At 53.5% G+C, this 22,124-nt stretch overlaps 1 protein-coding gene across 1 annotated transcript; it reads left to right on the top strand.

The window, feature by feature from the left end:
- Positions 1 to 12,761: 12,761 nt before the first annotated feature.
- Positions 12,762 to 21,930, top strand: E2F1 (E2F transcription factor 1). The gene is made up of 7 exons (XM_065892954.1): positions 12,762 to 13,145; positions 17,838 to 17,928; positions 18,289 to 18,508; positions 19,357 to 19,509; positions 20,223 to 20,337; positions 20,431 to 20,656; positions 20,786 to 21,930. The coding sequence occupies exons 1-7, from the start codon at positions 12,885 to 12,887 to the stop codon at positions 21,031 to 21,033; spliced, it is 1,314 nt and encodes a 437-aa protein (XP_065749026.1). The 5' UTR covers positions 12,762 to 12,884; the 3' UTR covers positions 21,034 to 21,930.
- Positions 21,931 to 22,124: the final 194 nt, after the last annotated feature.

Genomic DNA, 22,124 nt, shown 5'->3' with positions numbered 1-22,124 from the left:
ACTTCCTCTTGGGTGCTTTGCACTAATTATTTTTAACCCATTCAAAGACCTTGCAGGTATGTATTTGGATCTCCATTTCACAGATGTGGAAACTGAGGATCAGAGAAGAGAAGTAACTTGCCCAAGGTAATACAACTAATAGTATGACAGCCAAACCAGGGTTTGAACCCAGATCTATGCGATTTCAAAGCTCATGTTTTTTTCAGTGCCTTACTTTAAATTTAGAAACCTAAACTATGCTATGCAAATGTTAGCTAGTTATAGGGGTGCAAACTCAAATGCCTATAGGGGCCTGGCAAGTGGTATAAATGTTAATGTTCTGGGTGCTATGCAGTTGGGAATGACAGGGATGTGGGGAACTGGAGACTCGTGTGCCAGACTGAGTTTTGAAAACCACCAAGCTGGACAGATCAAACAGGTCTCCGGGGACCACCAATTTGAATAGGCATACTTCAATCTCTTTTTATATTTTGAAAATTACGGACTTCCCTGGTGGCACAGTGGTTAAGAATCCGCCTGCCAATGCAGGGGACACGGGTTCGAGCCCTGGTCCAGGAAGATCCCACATGCAGCAGAGCAGCTAAGCCCGTGCACCACAGCTACTGAACCTGTGCTCTAGAGCCCGTGAGCCACAGCTACTGAGACCGGGCGCCACAACTACTGAAACCCGCATGCCTAGAGCTCGTGCTCCACAAGAGAAACCACCGCCATGAGAAGCCCGCGCACCGCAACTAGAGAAAGCCCTCGTGCAGCAATGAAGACCCAACGCAGCCAAAAATTAATTAGTTAATTAATTTTAAAAAAAGGAAATTACTAGTAGAAATATGCACATGAGTCACTGACCTTATCAAATCGCAGATTCTGATTCAGTGGGGTCGGGGTGGGGCCTGAGATTTCTCACAGGCTCCTGGATGATGGGTGCTGCTGCTGTTCTGAGCTACGCCTTGAGTAACAAGGTGGTAGGGAATGATATGGGGCCAACAAGTAGCCCATGTGACAAAGGAAGAAACTAAGTCACAGAGCTGTTAGGTCATCGAAGTGGGATTTGGTCTGACTCTAACTGCGTGTTCTCAAGCAGTGTTGTACTGCAGGCCTGGAGGAGGGGATCTTGAAGTTTCCCTAGTTCACTCCGTGGAGGCTGAGTGAGATCCAAGGTTATGGGGAGGGGAAAGGGTGGCTGTCAGCAAGTGGGCTTTGTTGCAGATGCTGTGGTGCTCCACCCATATCCTGTCTAACTTACCGCTTCAGTGCACACCAGCCACCCAACTGCCACCCTGAGTCTTTCTGCCTGAGGGCCCCTCACTTGCTCTTGGCACCAGCTTTGCCAGCCTGCAGCAGACCTGCAGTGCTAGAGGATTAACACATCCTGGGAGCAGCCCTCAACCAGTGACTGATGACTACCCCCACTCCTGCACCCCTCACCCAGTTGTCACTGGGTGGGATAACTCTGAGGTGCCTGCTCCACACTGGCTCCCAGAATACCCCAGCAAGGCTGAGCTCTGGCTGCCCACAGTGGTCACTTGTGTGATGACACCTCCTCCTTGTCTCCCTCCCTCATGCCCCACCAGCGCTTGGAACCACTTCCCACAGAAACCACTTGCACTCAAATCCTTGTCTTGGGGTCTGCGATTAGGGGAACCCAAACTAAAACTGGCCTCTGGTGCAACGAGTTGAGAGGCAGCACAAGTGGTGGTTAAGGACATAAGCCTTGGAGCCAGAGTGTCTGGGCTCAGTTCCAGCCTCGCTGGTCCCTTGCAAGTGTCCTAACCATTCTGGGCCTCCGTTTTGCATCTGTAAAATAGGCATTCTAATAGCGCACACCTCATAGGGTGGTCTGGAGGATTAAATGATGTGATAGCGTATGAAGTAAGCACTCGATAAAGGTTTGCTTTTATTTCCAACATATCAACCAAATGTAAAAGAAAGCATGGCCCTGAGGACTGCAGACACCCTGCTTTTTTAGCCTGTCCTACCCCACCCTCAGCTGAAGGTAAAAGCCTTGGCTGCCTGCCCTCCTGACGTCCCCCCACTGCCGCTGGGGGTTGGCCAGCTCCACTACCCACTGTCTCTGCTCTGTAAGAATAGGTTCCCCTCACAGATGGCATCTCTCTGGATCCTGCCAAAGCATCTGGTGCCTCCAACTGCTCACTCCAGGGGGAAGGCGGTGTGGTCCTTGTGCAGGCGCAGAGCCCTGGCTCCTAGGAGGAGTCCCCACTCAGCTCCCTCCTAGCCAAGCCTCCATTTCTGCAAGACCTGGAAAATGGGGATTGCTGGAGAGCTTCTGGCACACAGTAGGTGCTCCATAAATGCTAGTTCCTGAAACAGCACAGTGTTTTAACGTGTATTTATTAAGCACCTGCTACATTCCTATGAGGTCTCTTGACAATGCAAAGCTATAAACAAAATTTTTTATTCAATAATGCATATACAATAGTGCAAAACTTAAGTGGTACAAAAAGTGTGTAACAGGGAAGAATCAAGTTCCCCCTGCACCCCATCTCCACCTACCTGCCTCCACCCCAGCCAGGGGTGCCACCTATCAGCACTTTCTAGTACAGCCTTCCTGAGACATTCTCTGCACGACCACCCATCTCTGTCTTCTAAGAAACTTGTATATTGCACTGTCATCTCAAGAACTCTGACATTTCCTCCTTGTCCTCCGCATGTTTGGTTTCTTTTTGATCAATAATCTGACATGAAAGTGAGTCCTGGACTTCCCTGGTGGTCCAGTGGTTAGGACTCTGTGCTTTCACTGCCAAGGGCATGGGTTCAATCCCTGGTCAGGGAACTAAGATCCTGCAAGCCGCGCAGCCAAAAAAAACACAACTCAATGTTAGTATCATTAAAAAAAAAAAAAAAGCGAGTCCTTTCTTTGAGCCAATTCCCACCCCCCCCACAGCTCCACCCTCCAGTCCCCCAATATCTTGGGCAGATCATCCTGAACCACCCTAGGTGTCCCGAGCCTTGTCGTAGATGACGCCCAACACTCAGGTCCACAGAACTCCAAGTGAAAGGGGAAGCGCAAAATCGAAGTGAATTTGGGGCCCTTCTGCTGCTCCACTCCCAAATCAGAGGTCATTCAGGGAACCCATGTGAGAGATGATTCACAGGCCGAGGCGCCAAGAAGCTGCCTCCTGTGATGCTCACGGCTCCTGCCTTCCACTTCGCAGGCTCCAGAAAGGATCCTGGAGATGGCGTTTCTGTCCACGTTGTTCGCTTCTCCCACTCCCGTGAGTGTGTTTTGTGTTTATGAGAATCAGGCTTTAAACCTGACACCCTCCTAAACCAGTGCCCCACCTCCTGGAGCCAACAGTCTGTGACTGCAGATGGGTTGCTTTCTGTGACAAGTTAGAGGGCATTTATAAAAAGAAATGTTACGTTTTTTCCTCCCCTTGTTCCAGATTCATAGGGATGGGGGGGTGTCTTCTTTCAGCCTTGAAAAGCATTTTGGGTGAGAGGGTGTTAATTTTAACCAGAGGCCTCCTACAGGACTCACTCTTGGGAGCTGGAGGCCGCAGGGGTCCAGCTAGAGGACAGAGGGAAAGCTGGGCTGTCTTCTTGCTGCTTTTAGAGGGCCCCCTGCTTTCTGTTACAGGCCTGTGTGCTCGCGATTTCATAAATAAGACGGGACCAGGCAGCACTGAAATGCAGGTTGTGGGGTCTCTGTCAGAAACCTTGCTCCCCCTGCTTTTCTGGGCTCCCCTTTCAGCCTCTCCTCGTGGGCTGGACATCAGCTAAGAGAGGGATCAAGGTCAGACCACATCAGCTCTTTTTTTTGGCCACGCTGCGTGGCTTGCAGGATCTTAGTTCCCTGACCAGGGATTGAACCTGGGCCCCTGGCAGTGGAAGCGAGGAGTCCTAACCACTGGACCACCAGGAAATTCCCCACATCAGCTCTTTTAAGACACTCCTTTTTAGGGTGTCTTTTTTATGTGGGTCATGAACCCTTTTGGCATCTGGTGAAGCCTATGGACCCTTCTCAAGAATGGGGTTTTTTAAACCCATAAAATAAAATAGGATTACAAAAGACAACAATTATATTGAATATTGAAATAATTATCAAAATATTTTAAACATTTGTGATTTAATAATGTATGTTCTTTTTCTAAAAATTTTAAAGTATGTATTTATTACTTATTTTGGCTGCACCAGGTCTTAGTTGCAGCATGCAGGGTCTTTAGTTGCACCATGTGGACTCTTAGTTGTGGCATGCGGGATCTAGTTCCCAGACCAGGGATCGAACCTGGGCCCCCGGAATTGGGAGCACGGAGTCTTACCTACTGGACCACCAGGGAAGTCCCTTGTAATGTGTGTTCTTTTTTAACACGTTAGATAACAAGATCTAGAGGCAGGTCCAAAACTACCATGATTTCACAGGTGCAACAAGCATAAATAGTATCTCAAGATCCCTGCGGCAGCTGTGATATGGAAATAGCTGTGATTTGTCTTGGAGATAAAGTCCCAGGTTGCTGCTAATTGGCCTCTGGTTTGTTGCCTACATTTAAAATTGAAGGAAATGTTACATTTCAGTTAGATACTAGTGAAAATATAGGTGTAATTTTTTTTCCTGTCCAAGTTCATGGAACTTCGGTTCATGGATCACAGATTCAGAACTCCTGCTTGAGAGTGACCCTCCCAGCCTGCCCCTGTGGCAGCTGACATTGTTTACCAAGCCCTGAGCACAGGAATAGTAAAAATAATGGCTAATATTGACTGAGTTCTTGCTAGGTACTAGGTACCTGGTGATATTGGAGGCTAGGATGGATGGATTGATTTTTGGCTACACGCGGGCTTTCCCTAGTTGTGGCGAGTGGGGGCTACTCTTTGTTATGGTACACAAGCTTCTCATTACGGTGGCTTCTCCTGTTGCGGAGCACGGGCTCTAGGCACACAAACTTTAGTAGTTGTAGCACGCGGGCTCAGTAGTTGAGGTGCACAGGCTTAGTTACTCCGCAGCACGTGGGATTTTCCTGGACCAGGGATCAAGCCCGTGTCCCCTGTATTGGCAGGTGGATTCTTAACCACTGCGCCACCAGGGAAGTCCAGGGAGGCTAGGATTTAGCAATGAAAGAAGCCAGTTCCTGCTTACCTGGGGCTTGTCGTCCAGGGAGGGAAAACTGACAAATGAATATACAGATGTGGTCATTTCAGAGTGGTAGATGCCAGGAAGTCAGTAGTACAGGCACTGTCATAGAGTGACTTGGGAGGAGAACGGCAGGGTCTGTTTTCCAGGGAGGACAGCAGGGTCTGTTTTTCCCTCCTTCTCTCTGAGGAGGTGCTGTTTGCTCTGAGACCCAAATGATGAGCGAGCCATGCAAAGATGTAGAGGAAAGGTGTACCCCGCAGAGGATCTGCCAAGTGCACAGGCCCTGAGGGGGGAACAGCTGACAGCATCCCAGGGCCTGGCGGGAGGTTTGCGTGGCTAGGACAGAGTGCCAGGCGGGGGCTCACTGGAGTGTTGGAGATGGAGTCCTGGAGGCTGGTTGGGCCCATCAGGCAGGCTTCGTGGGTCAGAGTGAGGGCTTTGGGTTTTCTTCTAAGTGTGACAGGCAGCCTTTGGCAGGTTTAAGCAGGAGAGTGATGTGATATGATTTACATTTTGGAAAGATCCTTCGAGCTGTGTGTGGAGAACGGAATGTAGGGGCCCAGGTTGCCAGCAAGGATCCAGTGAGGAAGCCAGGCAGTGGTCCTGGTGAGAGACCATGGCAGCCTGGACCGGGGGTGGGGGCCGCGGGGTGGAGAGAAGTGGGCAGATCTGGGGTGTCATTTGGAGAGCACCTCGGTGGCCCAGGGCTTTTGGGAGGGGGGGTGGTGAGAGAGAGGGGTGTAGCAAATGACCCTCCCCCAGCTGAGAAACAGGCCCCGACCTTGCCCCCCCTCGCCTCCGCAACCCCCTGCGGCCCTCCACTGCCCCTCTGGGGGCGGCCACCCGCCCACCGGGCCCCTGGCATGCGAGCTTCCCAGCTGGTCCCGATTGTTGTTACTCCCCAGGGAGTCATGGGAACACACTCCCCCTGCCTCCTCCGCCCCCCCCTTCCCAGACAGGGCCAGGCCCTAACAATGCCCCTCAGCCAGCCAGTGGCCTGGACACAATGCCCCTGTTTCGGTTCATTGCCAGCTCCAGGAGGCCTGCTGGGTACCCTGGCCTGTTTGGCACATACATAACTCCGGCTTCCAGCAGGGATTTTTTTTGTTGTTGTTTAAAAAAAAAAAAAGTTGGGGGGAGAGAGAATATCTCTGGCTCCTGCTCTCTGAATATCTTAATATATGATAAAGAGCCTTTCTCTTCTCATCCTGAGCTCTCCGTACTCCCCTCCCTGACCGCATTTGCCATGTGCCTGTCAACCCGGAGGCCAAATGCAGGTCAGCAGGTGTCAGAAAGAAAACAAGAAAAAGAAAGAAAAGCTGCTCGCTCCACCATGGCCAGCCTCAAACGTGCTGGTGAGGCTGGAGGTGATGAGAACAATGAGGGCCTCTGACGGGGACGCCCCGGCCCTGCGCTCTTCATTCACCTTATCTCCTGACTTCTAAGACACCATCCAGATGAGGCACAGCGTTATCTCGAACCCCTAAGAAAGAAAAGAGCTGCCGACTAAAAGCGGACATGCCACTGATTGTGTGATGCCCTTCAATTTCAGAGATGTTAAATATGAAAAAAAAAGTCTGAGAGAGGACTTCCCTGGCGGTCCAGTGGTTAAGACTCTGTGCTTCCATTGCAGGGGGCACAGGTTCGATCCCTGGTCAGGGAACTAAGATTCCTGAATGCTGCATGGTGCAGCCAAAAAAATTAACTAACTAAAAAAAAAAAGTCTGAGGATCAGTGGAATAAGGGATTGTCTCATCTACCCACTTCATTGCCCTCCAAATGTATTTTTCTTCTTGTCTTTGAACCTAATAGAGTTTGGGAGGCAGTGCAGGGATTGCTGCTTGAAAACTCTCCTGCAGCCTAACAAGAATTTTTTTCTTTTCTCTTTTGGAAAGATCAGGAGGAGATGTAGGCAAGCTGCTCCAGTGATTCATCTTTCATTCTTAGTAACAGCTGACATTTATTGAGGGCTCCCTATGTGCCAGCTACTGCCCCAAGCACTGTAATAACACAGTTAATGCCCCAACAACCCCATCAGGTAAACACTGTTATCATTATTATTACCATCCCCACTTTACAGATGAAAAGACAGAGCCCCTGTGCTCTAAGGGCTCCCCGCCCCCTCACTCCCATGCTGGTCAGGGCAGGCATAGCCACTGTGTCTGGTTTTCTCCCCTCTCCTTGGAAAAGCACAGTCTCTCCGCAGAGGCTGGAGTGATGGAGAGAAGGGAAGAGGCACTGGGCGAGCCTTGGAGAGGAGAGGGGCCCCCAGAGTGTGAGCTCATGGAATAATGGGGGCTCGAGGGAAAGGAGGCTCGCCTATCAACCAGAGGCCTATCCACTTCCATTGACCTTGGACCTTCTGGCCCACCCCCACTGAACGTATGGACCAGCTAATGGCTGAGGACTTGGCCAAGGCCACACAGCCACACAGCTGCTGGCTGGCACTAAGCCCTGTGAACACCCAGTTTCCCTACTCTGCCACGTCCATATCTTCTCTCTAGCTACCCACAAAGCAGAGAAGCTGTGCTCCTGCTGTAATGATGTCACTAATAGTAGTTAACATTTACTGGCCGCTTACTCTGTTCCAGGCACAGGCATCAGGGATTGCAAACCCAGGTACCCACAATGGCAGGGCAAGTAAGGTCACACCGAGTGAGGCAAGCCAGGCAGGGACGCTCGTGGCCTGGAGGGTCAAGGCTCTGGCTAAATGGGGGACAGCAACTGCTCAGCACCCTGATGGCCTGCCTGGTATTGCCAGATATTACTGGGTTTTTGTTAAAGCCAGATATTTGAATTTTTATATAGCATTTCCCAATTAAAACTTTTTTTAACTAATTCATAATTCAGGAAAAACATAATCTGGGTAAATTAAATCATACCTGTGGGCCAGTTTGCAAACCCTGCTTGTCTTGTTTTCTCATTTAACCCTGACACCCATTCTGTCAAGGAGCCTTTGCCCCTTGTTCTATGGATGAGGCAAGCAAAGGTCTTCAGTGGGGTAAATCACTTACCCATCTGGCCAAGCCACATGGTTGGGGTCTGCCTGACTCCCAAGGCTTGCTCCCATGTTAGATGGCCTCCCGAATGGGTAAGAGGCCCGTGTTCAGACACAGCCTTCTGAACTGGCACAGTGACAGACACAGCCAGAACTGGCACAGTGACAGTTTACTCCAGGGACAGTAAACCGTCAGTCAAACAATTCAGTGTAGTGACAAGGGATCATTCAAGATGAATGTAACGTTGCAGACATAAAACTCCCCACCTCCTTCTGCCAGAACTCAACAATGGATGCCTCTGTGCCCCTTAATAAAATTAAGTCACGACAGAATCATTTCTCCTTATCCTAATGGGATGTTCATGTTTGGAGATTTTTTTTTACGCTATGAATGTGCGTTTAGGGGAGGTGGTGTGTGTGGAATAAATAGCTTTGAACTATTCGTGTCGCTTGTCAAACTTCTTAATGAGCATATTGTGCAGACACAGAGACATAATTCTGACTCTCCCACTGGACTGTGAGCTCCAGGTGTCAGAGATGAGTGTTTTGCTTCCAACTGTCTCCCTAGCACCTGGCACAATATCTGACACATAGTAAGTGCTCAGTAAATATCTGTGGATTGAATGAGTGAGGCTCAAAGGAAGTGAATTGACTTGCCCAAGGTCACACAGACTCGGATTCCGGTTTACATCCACCTGATTTATTTTATTTTATTTTATTTTGTGGTACGTGGGCCTCTCACTGTTGTGGCCTCTCCTGTTGCGGAGCACAGGCTCCGGACACACAGGCTCAGCGGCCATGGCTCACGGGCCCAGCCGCTCCGCGGCATGTGGGATCTTCCCGGACCGGGGCACGAACCCGTGTCCCCTGCATCGGCAGGCGGACTCTCAACCACTGCGCCACCAGGGAAGCCCCATCCACCTGATTTAGAAGTCCATGCTATCACTCCTCTACCATCCTGCCTCTTGGAAAGATGTGTTCAGGTGGAGGATTGTGGGCCCAGGAGCTTCCACTCCTTTGGACTCCTCTGGAGTAAGGAGTTGGTGATGGAGGTGAGCACCTATTAATTAAGCCACTATCCACCATAATACGTTTTGGAAACCACACATTATAATCTTGACAGCCCTGAGCCTGGTTCTGGGGTATTTACAGAGGGTGGTGAGTATGAAGGGCAGGCCCTGGGTTTTACAGTGGGAGGCTGTTCAATTCTGCTGTGTGACCTTGAGTTGCAAGTGCCCCTCTCTGGGCCTCCATCCTGCACCACGTGGATAAACAAGCTTCACTTATGAGAGTATCAAGTTGAAAGGAGATCATCAGTGGAAGTGGCTGCCCAGTAATTATGGATTTTTTGGAAGCCTACCAGCCTGAGAACTGTTGAGAACAGCCTTATCAGGATCTGTCGGGCTTGGGGCCAAGAGGCTCTATCTATCAGGCCTTTGCTGTTTTCAAGTGGGTATTAATAGATACAGAAGGCCCGTATCTCTTCCTGGATTTCACATTGGGAATTCTGCTCTTCACTCCTTTCTGCTGCAGCAGGACAGGAGGGATTGTGGGAAGGAGGGCACCTGCTTCTACCTGGGAGGTTGTGTACTTGAATACTTTGGGCAGGGCAGGGCTTTGAAAAACCCCTGGCTTTTGCCTCACGGAGCCTGAATAATAGCTCTCTCATCTGCTAGGTAAGCTCATGCCTTTTAGGTCTCAAGTTTGCTCATCATAAAATGGGGCAGTAGTATCTGTCTTCCTTCTCCAGCAACCAGTACAGAGCTTGGTACATAACAGGTGCCCGAGAAATGTTTGTTGAATGACTATTGGGCATGAGAGGGCTTTACAGAGTGAATGTTACTGTTGTTGAGACCCTTTGGGAATGTGTGAAGGAAGGAAATTCCCTTTGGAGTGGGAATGCTGCTGGCTTCTCTCACCCTCTCGTCAGGATCTGGCTTGGCTATTTAGAATGAGACCTACCATTCTTATGGGAGCTTCTCTAACTAGGGAGAAAGGAGGGGGACAGGCCAGGCCCAGGGCTGGGAATCCATGTTGGCCAGATTCTATCACTGGCTGGCTTCACTTCTGAATGGGCCGCAGTTTTCCCTTCTGTGCCATAAGTGAGAGGCTTATTTAGTCTCTCTGGTCCCCTCTAGTGCTGACATAGTCTGGGATTTGCGATGAATAATTTCACAAACTGCTTAGGAAACTCCTGCTGCGTTCCTAAGCCACCTCATAGTTTATGAAACACCTATACTTTTCATCCACATGGCAACCCTGGAAGGCGCCAGGGCAATAAGCGCCCCCCCTTTTTTTAAAAAAAATAAATTTATTTATTTATTTTTGGCTGTGTTGGGTCTTCGTTGCTGTGCACAGGCTTTCTCTAGTTGCGGCCAGTGGGGGCTACTCTTTGTTGCCGTGCGCGGGCTTCTCATTTTGGTGGCTTCCCTTGTTGCGGAGCACAGGCTCTAGGTGCGCGGGCTTCAGCAGTTGTGGCACGTGGATTCAGTAGTTCTGGCTCGCGGGCTCTAGAGCACAGGATCAGTAGTTGTGGCACACGGGCTTCATTGCTCCGCAGCATGTGGGATCTTCCCAGACCAGGGCTCGAACCCGTGTCCCCTGCATTGGCAGGCAGATTCTTAACCACTGCGCCACCAGGGAAGCCCAATAAGCCCATTTTACAGATGAGGAAACTGAGGCTAAGAAGTGTCCATAGGGGCTGTAATTCGAGGCTGCCCCATATATTTTGGTTATACAGGAATACCAATTTGTTGTCAAATATGAACATGCATAAAAATTACCAGGAATGAGGGTGGGGGGGTTGCGTGTGAAAATGAGGATTCCTAGGCACTTAGATTCTAAGTTGGCAGGGCTGGGGTGGGCCCATAGTTAACAAGCACCCAGGTGATTCTGAAACCGGGGGCCTAAGGGCTACTCTTGGAGAACCAGGGCCTTCTCATTGCATTCCAGGTAGCCTCTAGCATCAGTCTCTATTTCTTTAATAACCCTTCTCAGCACCTGCTCTGGACCAGGCCAGTGCTGGGAAGAGGCCCTAATGCAGCTCCCAGTCTGATAGGGGAGGCAGAGAGAGAAATGCATTGTGCACTCAGTGCTAGAACAGAGGCTAGGCTGGGCAATGGAGGAAGTGAGCTAGCTCCAACTGCGGAGGGCTCCCTGGAAGAAGGGATCTTTATGCCGGGCCTAGGGATCTCATTCTTGATTGCGTCTTAGCTACTTTTTTTTTCTTTTGATGGGTCATCCCCACCAGATGGCAGGCAAGTTCATAGAAATCATCAAACCTTTCACATCTCTGCCCTCAGTGCTGGCACAAAGCCTGGCACAGAGGAGAGGACAATATTGGTCAAATCAGCTGACCGGAGCAATGAGAAACGGCTGATGGAGAGGTCCCAGGGCCTCTGGATTAAATGCATTTTCATGCTCAGCACACTCACCTCCTCCCTTTGTTAGATCTAACATGGAATTACTTTATTTATTTATTATTATTTTTTTTTAATTATTTTTTTTTAAATTTTTGGCTGCATTGGGTGTTCATTGCTGCGCGCGTGCTTTCTCTAGTTGCCCGATCAGGGGCTACTCTTCATTGCGGTGCGCGGGCTTCTCATGGCGGTGGCTTCTCCTGTTGTGGAGCACGGGCTCTAGGCGCGCAGGCTCAGTAGTTGTGGCTGGAGGGCTCAGTTGTTGTGGCTCGTGGGCTCTAGAGCACAGACTCAGTCGTTGTGGCCCACGGGCTTAGCTGCTCCACGGCATGTGGGATCTTCCCGGACCAGGGCTCAAACCCGTGTGCCCTGCATTGGCAGGCGGATTCTTAACACTGCGCCACCAGGGAAGCCCCCTGGAATTACTTTAATAGTGGAAATTCCACATCATATTGTAAACATTTGTTACCTCTCTATTTCCCTCCTCCCCTTTTCACTAAACTGTGAGTTCCTTAGGGCCAGGAGTCAAGAATGGGGCACAGAGCAGGCTCTCAAAACGTTTGTTGAATGAATGAGTGAATGAATCAGTTTAAGCAGAAGCTGTGCATAGGGTGTTGAAGAGATTCCAGCTACAGGAGGGCTTGTAGAAAAGCCCCAAGCTGCACTGAGTCAGACATCCCTCCCCATCTTCTGCTTGGACTCTGGGTGAGAGGAATAGGGTGGGTGCAGAATTTTAAAGTGAATGGCATTGGTGGGCCAAGTTGAGGAAGGGAGATATGGCTGGGGTTTTGGAGGTGAGAACCCAGAAAAGAGGAGGGGCAGTTTCTAGAGATCTGCCCTGAATGTGTTGGGGCCACAGGTGGGGGGTTCTGGGGGTCACGTGGGGTCAGCTGACGGTGACATATGCAGAACGGACATTCTATCTCCACTTAGAGGCATCAGCAGGATGGGGTACGTCGGGGAGCGCTTGGCTGCCCCCCTCCTCGGACAGGGGTCATCCCCTCTGGGGGCGGGGAGTGCGAACGCGCCTGGCACCGCCCCGACAAAGCCTGCGCGCGCCCCGTCCTGCGATTGGCCGGACCGCCTCGCGCCGCCGCCCCGTCCCGCCCTCCGCCGCAGGTCCGGCGCGCTGCAGCCAATAGGCGCCGTCGCCGTCGCCTGCGTCACAGTCCGGACAGCCAATGGTGGCAGCGCTCGGCGGCTCGTGGCTCTTTCGCGGCAAAAAGGATTTGGCGCGTAAAAGTGGCCGGGACTTTGCAGGCAGCGGCTGCCGGGGGCGGAGCGGGATCCGGAGCGGGATCGAGTCCTCGCCTCGGCCTGCCGCCATGGGCCCGCGCCGCCGCCGCCGACTGCCACCCGGGCCGCGCGGGCCGTGAGCGCCATGGCCGTGGCCGGGGCCCCCACGGGCGGCCCTTGCGCGCCGGCGCTGGAGGCCCTCCTCGGGGCCGGCGCGCTGCGACTGCTCGACTCCTCGCAGATCGTCATCATCTCCACGGCGCAGGACGCCAGCGCCCCGCCGGCCCCCGCCGGCCCCGCCGCGCCCGCCGCCGGGCCCCGCGACCCCGACCTGCTGCTCTTCGCCACGCCGCAGGCGCCCCGGCCCACACCCAGCGCGCCGCGCCCCGCGCTCGGCCGCCCGCCGGTACGGACACCAGGGACACTGGGCCGACTGCGCTACCTGGACCCCCGCGCAGACCCTGGCGGGGCGCGGTGTTTGGCCCGGCGGCAGCTGGGACGGGGGAGGGTGGGCTGACGCGCCCGGGCTGGGCGGTGCCGAGCCTGGGTTGGTCCTCCGGGCCCCGCCCCGGGCTGCAGGGTGACCTCGGGCCAGTCCTTGTTTGCTGCTCTGTGCTCTGGGCCTCAGCTTCCTAGCCAGAGACGCTCAAGGGTCAGACTCAGTGATAATAATTGCCCCACGTGTATTCAGCTATCGCTGACTGCATGCCAGGTCTCTGGCAGACTTCAAGGCAGCTAAAACTCACATCCATGCTGTGAGCTCGGTGTTGTCACTGTGCCCATCTGAACTGTGTCCAGAGAGGGGAAGTGACTTGCCCCCTGGTCACAAGGCTGCAAGTGAGATTTGAACTGAAGCCTGCTGGCTTCAGACCAGAATGTGTGGCTGGGTGGTGGGCATGGCTGCTTAGGGAGGTCAAGGGGGGCGTCCTGGGTCCAGACCGTGGAAGAGCCGCTGAGAAGACCCTCCTTCCTGTCTCGATGCTGGGACTGCCAGGTGCAGGCCTGGCCCTCCGGGCCTCTGGGGACAGGCTGCCTGGCTGGGAGGCCTTCTCTGCAGGGGCGGGGTGGCTGGGCCAGCTGCTGATCCCCTCCCTTTGCCTGTCCTTCCATCTGCCATCCTCCACCCTCCCAGACCCTGGTTGCCATGGAACCTCATTAATCAGGCAGGCAGACCCCTGGGCCCCAGTGGAAGTACTGGGTGGGTTGGGCCTCTGGGAGCTGGAGAGGAGGCCCCCGGTGCCAGGAGAGAGTAAATGCCCCAGGGAGATGCCTTGATAAAGTGCTCCCTGAGCAGCAAGAGGCTCAAGACAGTTCAGACTAGGGGGCCCAAAAGAAGCGGCTGAATTACAGGCGGAGAAGGGAGTGGAGCCCTGGAGCTTGGCCCTGTGGGCTCCAGGACAGGGTGTGGAGACCAGTTTGACTGGCACAACCTGTGGGTGAAGGTGAGGCATGGATGGGCAGGATGGGGTCTCCGCATAGGGCTTGGAGCAAGTTGTGGGAGGAGGCAGGGCCCAGGGCAAGGTGGTGGAAGCCGCCCAACTGCTCATGGCCTGGGTGGCAGCTGGTCCCTGAGGCATCCCGGCAAGGTTCCCCCAACCCCCTTGGCCCCTTGCCCAGTGTGGCCTTCCTTCCGGAATCACCGAGATGCTAATAATAACAATAGCAGGCACCATTGTTTTGAGACTGTATTGTGTATTAGGCGCTGTGCCAAGCACTTTACCCAATTAACTCATTTAACCCTTTCAACAACCTTCCCCTTTTACAGATAGGGAAGCTGAGGCATAGAGATGTTAGAACATTCCCTAGTAAGTCAGCTAGTGAGTGCTGGGACCAATCCAGATTTCCTGAGTGGTTAACTGCTGGGATGCCTTGCATACTGGAGATGCTAATAGAGGTTGAAGGAAGCCCAGGGTCCCTTCCTCCTAATGAGTGAGACGGAGGGAAGTTGTACCAGGGGTGGGCCACCTGGCTCGTCTCCTGTACCCCAGCAACCTGTCCCTGTGGGTACCGGCTTGGAGCCTGGACAAGTAGCCTCCATTTTAGCTGATTGACAGGTACCTAGCAGGCCCAGGGCTGTGGGTCCTGCCCTTGGGGAACTGAGCTTCAGGCTCAGAGGGACAGCCAGGGACTGGGCTGAGGACGTATGCCCTCTCCTCCACCCCCAGTGGTGTCAGGGGCAGCCTCATTGGGCCTGAGCATTCCATTCATTCAACAGTTGTTAGTGAGCACCTATGAGGTTCTAGGCACAGGCAAGTAAGGAGCCTCTGCCCTCACAGTACTTAAGGGCCAGTAGGTGTTTTCTGCCGTGGGCAGGGGTGAGGGCTGGTGCGGTCTTGGAGCTGAAGTCCAGAAACATAGGCCCAGCTTTTGCCATCCGACACCCCCTAACATTGTACCTGTGGGTAGCCACTGGCCATCTGAGCTGTGGCCTCCACTGACCCCCTGCTCTAGCATTTGTTTGGGGCAGTCCTTGAAACAAGTGACAGGCTCAGCTTCTGTACGAGTGAGCATTCATTGAGTACCTCCCGCATACAAGTCTCTGCAATTCAGCCATTCCTCCTGGCCCTTCCTGTCCACCTCTACCCTGTTGTCATGGCTGTTAAAAAACAAACTAAATATAATACACATTTACTATAGAAAAAGAGTTAAAAGGCTAGAAAGTTGAGGGGGACAAGATCCCAACCCCATCCATTTTTCCTTTTTTCTCCTCCTGAGCCTGCTTTTGTTTTTAAGGTGCTTCTGACAACTTTCTTTTTCAAGTTTTAGAAATTGACGTTTTTCCTTTATGTCCGTGTTCCAGCAGCACATCATCCGCACTTTAGAGATAAGGCAACATGGCCCTCATGTTCCTCCCTCCCATACAGAGGTCACCCCTGAAATGGATTCTGTAGTCATAGAAACTGAACCAGAGAAAATGGTTTCATGAGCTGTCAATATGTCTTTGGGAGGCTTCTGTATCAGCCTGCCTCAGTCCATCTTGACAGCAGCGTGGTATTCCAGAGGCTGGATGAACCAGTTTTTGTGTCCCCTCCCATGGGTAGGTGTTTGAGTCATCCAGATTTTTTCACCAGTGTTTTGTTTGTCTTCACCCCTGCCTTTTGGGTCCCTGTGCCTGCATCTCTAGAGAGCAGCAGCAGAAATGGGCATCCATCTGCTTGAGCCCTTGTTTTAGAGTGTGGCATTGATCTGCCTTCAGGGTGGGCACCCCTATGGGGAGCAGGAAGGAGGCAAGGGGTGCGGTTGGCTGGAGCATACTAGGGTTCAGGCCCTAGGGTCAAGGCTGGAGAGGGGGTACATTCTGGTTTGGCTTTAGGGAGCCTGGCTTCCGGACTAGCTTCTGCCCAGCCCACCAAGGTTTAGATCCTGACTCCACCTCTCACTATGTGACCTCTCCGAGGTGCAGGCTCCTCAGGAAGTGGAAGTCCTCAGAGCACCTGCTGCGAGATGGTTGGAGGGTTTGATGATCGCACGCAGGTAAAGCAGTTACCTAGTGGTGCTCGGTACACAGGAAGCACTCAGCGCGTGTTAGCTCTTCTAGCCGCGGATCCCTGAGGGAATCCATGAGTGTGTGCGTGAGAGAGAGTGTCAGCATGTGGGGTGGTTCATCCAGCAAACGTTTGTTGATGCCCAGACCCTGTGTACAGAGACTATTCAGACCCAGTGCCCGCCTCTGAGGGGCTCCCTGGCTTCTGGGTGAGACAAACGCATCTGCAGAAATTTGTAGCAAGAGACCATGTGGGGAAAGGTTGGGTTTGAGGCAGTTCTGAGGGAGAAGAGCCTCAGTTTCTCTTGTGGGATCGGAAAGGCTTAGGTTATGGGTAAGGTGCCTGCCCACAGAGGGGGAAGCGTTGGTGTGAATTAGGAGAGAGGGAGGCAAGGGCAAACCAGGGAGGGGACCAGCATGAGCTAAGGCTTGGAGACACAGGTTTGTGAAGAAAGATGTCTCAGCAGAAGTTCTTGTGGAGAATTGGTGGCAGATGAGGATACTAAGGTGGAGGGGGACAGATGGAGGCAGGGAGACCGATGGGAAGACAGCTGGTCCAGGTGGGAGGTGCTGGTGGCTGTGGTGACAGGATTTCTTGGCAGCTAGTTGTGATGAGGGCAGCAGGTGGGGCTGAACCAGGTTCTAGCTCAGGAAACCCTGTGGGGAGGGGAGGGGAGGGTACATCAGGATGCAGTGGAGATGCCTGTGAGACCTCCAGGGCAATCTCCATCCTCGAGTGGTGTAACTAAATCAGAGGGCATCTGGCTCTGCCACTCCTGCCTGTGTGACCGTGAGCTTCTCTGGGTTTCAGTTGTTTCATCTGTAAAATGGGGCCATTACTGTGCTGCCATATTCACAGACAGTCAGAAACCAGAGAGAGGCAGTGACTTACTCAGAGGACCTGTTTCCTAGTGGCTTAAAACAACAAACATTTATTATCACACAGTTTCTGGGGGTGAGGAATTCAGGGGCTACTCAGCTGGGTGCTTCTGGCTCAGGGCCTCTTCTGAGCTTGCTGGCAAAATGTTGGCCCAGCTGCAGTCGTTGGAAGGCATGAGTAGGGTTGGAGGATTTGCTTCTGAGCTTACCTGTGTTGCTGTTGGGGGGGAGACTTCAGTTCCTTGCCACTTGGGCCTGTCCTTAGGGCTGCTTGAGTGCCTGCATGACATGGCAGCTGGCTCCCACCGAGAGTGAATGATCCAATAAAGAGAGCAAGGAGGAAGCTCCAGTGCCTGTACGATCCAGTCTCAGAAGTGACACACATCCCCCATATTCTGTTCATTCAAAACAAGTTACCGGATCTGGCCCATATTTAAGGGGAGGAGAATTAGGCTCCATCTTTTGAAAGGAGGAGTATCAAAACATTTGCAAACTACCACATGCCCCCAAGAAGGTGGTGGTGGAACTGAGGCTTGGACTTCTGCCTTCCAGTTGAGTGTTCTGTCCTATGGGGTAGGATTGTGTCCCCTGGGACCTCCCCCTCACTCACACACTTGGGCATCCTGGGAGAGAGACTGAGGCAGGGGGCGGCTTGGGAGCACCAGGCCCTCAGCCAGGTCTCTTGTGGCCCCACTCTCCTGGTTACTGGGCATCCTCCCGTTGTTTTTGCCGTAGGTGAAGCGGAGGCTGGACTTGGAAACTGACCATCAGTACCTGGCCGAGAGCAGTGGGCCAGCTCGGGGCAGAGGCCGCCACCCAGGAAAAGGTACCCCCCGAGCTTGGGCTAGGGCAGACCTCCTGGTTGGACCCAGGTTGGGGGGGTGTGGGCAGACAAACATGCTTGCAGACTAAGCTCTGGTCTGTTAGGCCTGGGCCTGAGCCAGGCCTCTGGGAGCCCCAAGGGGCAGCTGGAGTGGCCGCCTGGCATGGCTTCCCCAAGCCCTGGGGGGTGGGGAGTTCCCCAGCCGGAAGAGGAATACTGTGGTTGGCAGGCTGCCACAGGGCCTCCCTGCTTGGCCTCACCAAGGGGAAGGAGCCATCTGCCCCCCAGCCCCATCCCCCAGAGCCTGGCTGGGGCTGGGGGGTGGGGGTGGTGCTGAGGGACCCTACCCTGCCTGGCCCCCAGGTGTGAAGTCCCCAGGGGAGAAGTCACGCTATGAAACATCGCTGAATCTGACTACCAAGCGCTTCCTGGAGTTGCTGAGCCGCTCGGCCGATGGTGTCGTCGACCTGAACTGGGCAGCTGAGGTGCTGAAGGTGCAGAAACGGCGCATCTATGACATCACCAACGTCCTTGAGGGCATCCAGCTCATCGCCAAGAAGTCCAAGAACCACATCCAGTGGCTGTAGGTACCAGCCAAACAGGAGGGTGGGTGGAGGCCCGGGGCCAGGCCAGCCCGGAGGAGCTGATAGCGATACCCACTGTGGCTGCCCGGATCACCATCTTACTGCTGGGCAAACCGAGGTTTAGAGAGGAAAGTTGGCTTCCCTGAGGTGATAGATGCAGGCAAGAACACAGATCTTACCTATGTAGCTCAGTGCAACTTTACATATTTCTTCACCTGGGTGACCACCATCCCGATAAGAATAAGGAACATTTCCAGCACCCCAGAAAGTTCCCTTGTGCCCCTCCCAGACAGTCCATGCCTCATACCCCCAGGTGACCGCGGTTCTGGCTTCTGTTGCCGTTGATGAGAGTGTTTAGCACAGCTGTTTTATTCTTGTTAATTCTTATTTTATTTTTCCCTTTTCGCCTCTTTCCCCGGTCATCCTACTCCCCTCTCTGACACATTTGTGTTCTCAGTTTTCGGTAGATATTCCACTCTGCATCATTTTTTTTCTTTTCACTTAATATGTCTTAGAAATGCTTCCATGTCTACATCTAATGCAGTCTTGTCCTTTTACACAACTGCATAGTATTCCACGGCATGTCTGCCCTCATTCACTTATCCAGCCCCCTATGAGGGACACATGGGTGTTCACAGACATTCAGGCCCGACGTTGAACCCGGCCAGTCTGCCTTGGAGCCCAGCTTCAGCCCTCTGCTGTTTCCCAGCTGAGGAGCCAGACCAAGAGGAGCAAGGGCTCGCCTGGGTCTTACAGAACAGAGGCAGCAGCAGACTGTTCTGCTGAGGGTCACGCCTCCTGGGAAGAGGGGCCGGGAGCTGCCAACCCTCCCTTTGCCTCCCGGCAGAGGCAGCCATGCAGCAGTGGGGATCGGTGGGCGGCTTGAAGGATTGACCCAGGACCTCCAGCAACTGCAGGAAAGCGAGCGGCAGCTGGACCACCTGATCCACATGTGCACCACGCAGCTGCGTCTGCTTTCCGAGGATGCTGACAGCCAGCGATATCCTTGAACTGCCTGGAGGGTGACCGTGGCCCCATCCAAGTGGGAATAGAGAGGCTACCCTGGGCCCTGGATTCAGGAGAGGGTTCTGGCTTTCGATACCAGTCCTGGTGCAGCATTTAGTCACTGTGTGACACTGGACAAGTTACTCTCTGAGTCTCAGCTTCATCTGTAAAAGGGGAAAATAATCCTATTCCAAAGCTGCACAGAATGAAACAAGAAAAGCTAGGGTACCAATAACAAACATTTATTCAAGACAGTGATTCGGTCCCTGGTTGTAACTTCAAGGTTAGAGATATAAGTTTTTGTCTTTTATTTACAAAAATAGAAACTTTATTTTAAAATAAGCTTTTTTTTTTTAAGTGAATACCCAAATTACGTTTATACATTTTGGAGATAACTACTAATTGACACCAAGGTCATGGGTCAGAGTAAATTCTCAGTACCAAGCCTGTATTTGTGTAATTTATATGAAATTATTGCAGGCAGCCATTATTACCTTAAGATCTGATGGGTAGAGAGTGGTCTCGTACAGATGTGGGAACTGAGGCTCAGGGGCATGAGACAGGATTGAGTGCCAGCTATGTGCCAGGCCCTGGAGTGGGAGATGCAGAGGACAGGAGTGACTCAGCGGGTATGGGCTCTGCCTTATGAGCTGTCTGGGTGGGTGGCCCCCAAAGGCCAAAGGTCATGTGGTCCTTGACTCCACCAACCCTGGCCTACGTGACCTGCCAGGACCTTCGTAGCATTGCGGACCCTGCAGAACAGATGGTTATGGTGATCAAGGCCCCTCCCGAGACCCAGCTTCAAGCCGTGGACTCCTCAGAGGTGAGACGTGGGAGTCTAGACTGGAACAGGACAGGCTGGGCTGGGCTGGTAGTTAGCTGAGCCTCAGTTTACTCTGCTGCTACCTTTACCCAGACCTTTCAGATCTCCCTTAAGAGCAAACAAGGCCCCATCGATGTTTTCCTGTGCCCTGAGGAGAGTGCGGGCGGGATCAGCCCTGGGAAGACCCCGTCCCAGGGTGCAGCTTCTGGGGAGGAGGACAGGGCAGCTGACCCTGCCACCACAGTGCCACCACCACCATCATCTCCCCCCTCATCCCCTGCCACGGATCCCAGTCAGTCCCTGCTAAGCCTGGAGCAAGGTGGGTGAAGGGTGGGTGGGCAGGGCGGGGCGGGGGCCCCCCTCTCCCGGGTGGGTGGGCAGGTGTGACAGCCCCTCTGCCCTCCCCGCCGGGGTGTCCCCGGCCTGTGATGCTCCCCCGTCTCCCCAGAACCTCTGCTTTCCCGGATGGGCAGCCTGCGGGCCCCCATGGAAGAGGACCGCCTGTCCCCACTGGTGGCGGCTGACTCGCTCCTGGAGCACGTGCGGGAGGACTTCGCCGGCCTCCTGCCCGAGGAGTTCATCAGCCTGTCCCCCCCGCACGAGGCCCTCGACTACCACTTCGGCCTTGAGGAGGGCGAGGGCATCAGAGACCTCTTCGACTGTGACTTTGGGGACCTCACTCCCCTGGATTTCTGACGGGGCTTAGGGGGACCAGGGCGTCCTGGGATGCCCACCCTGTCTCTGTAGCCCTGGAGCCCCCTGCCCCTGGCCGTCCTCCTAGTCCAATTGGAAACGTTTAATTTATACCCCTCTCCCCTACCTCCAGACGCTTCTAGCTCTGGAGTCTGGCTACTGCCAGGAGGCTGAGCAAGCCAGGAAGGGAAGGATTCTGTTTGTGGTGTGTATGTGCATGCACCCAACACCCGACACGTGTGTACACGGGGTGAGTGGTGTGTGAGCATGTGTGTGTGCATGTACCGGGGAATGAAGGTGAACACATCTGTGTGTGCACTGAAAACACGCCCCAGTGTGTCCACGTGTGTGTGCATGAGCCCATGTGTGCGCATGGCGGGGGCTCTAACTGCACTTTTGGTCTCCTTGCTCCAGGGGCCCCGCGAGGCCCAGGGTGGCCACCTGCCCCCAGAATCCTGCGTGCTGACCAGGCCGGGTGGCGAGGCCTTGGCCTGCTCGTTTGCAGGACCGCGAGAGCACTTCTGTCGTCTTAAAGGTTTTTCTGATCGAAGCTTTAATGGAGCGTTATTTATTTATCAAGGCCTTTTTGGCAAGCTTGGGGCATCAGCAAAGGGTAGGAGGGATGCGGGGCTGATGCCGCAACTCCCTTACCCCTGAGCGAGGGCAGGGGTCCCTGAGCTGTTCTTTGCCCCACTCTGAAGGAGCTGAGGCCTGAATGGTTTATTTATTGGGAAAGTGAGGGAGGGAGACAGACTGACTGACTGACAGCCATGGGTGGATCGAGGGGGTGGTCTCTTCCCACGGGGTCACTGCAGGGCCCCAGCTGCCCCCAGGATGGATGTGAGATGGGAGAGGTGAGTGGGGGACCTTCACTGACAGGGTGGGCGGGAGGGGTGGGGTGAAGGGCCTCCCCCCCAGCCCAGACCACAGGGGCCCCTCCTGTGGCATTTGAAGTGCCCCTTCCACCCCACTTCTTGCTCTGCCCCACCCTCCAATCTGCACTTTGATTTGCCTTCCTAACAGCTCTGTTCCCTCTGCTTTGGTTTTAATAAATATTTTGACGATGTCTGGGCCCGGTTTGGGGACTATGTACT

Source organism: Phocoena phocoena, chromosome 15, assembly GCF_963924675.1.
Source record: "Phocoena phocoena chromosome 15, mPhoPho1.1, whole genome shotgun sequence".
NCBI classification, from domain to species: Eukaryota; Metazoa; Chordata; class Mammalia; order Artiodactyla; family Phocoenidae; genus Phocoena; species Phocoena phocoena.
The sequence above is the reverse complement of the archived record's forward strand: the minus strand, read 5'-3'. Positions and strand labels throughout refer to the sequence as shown.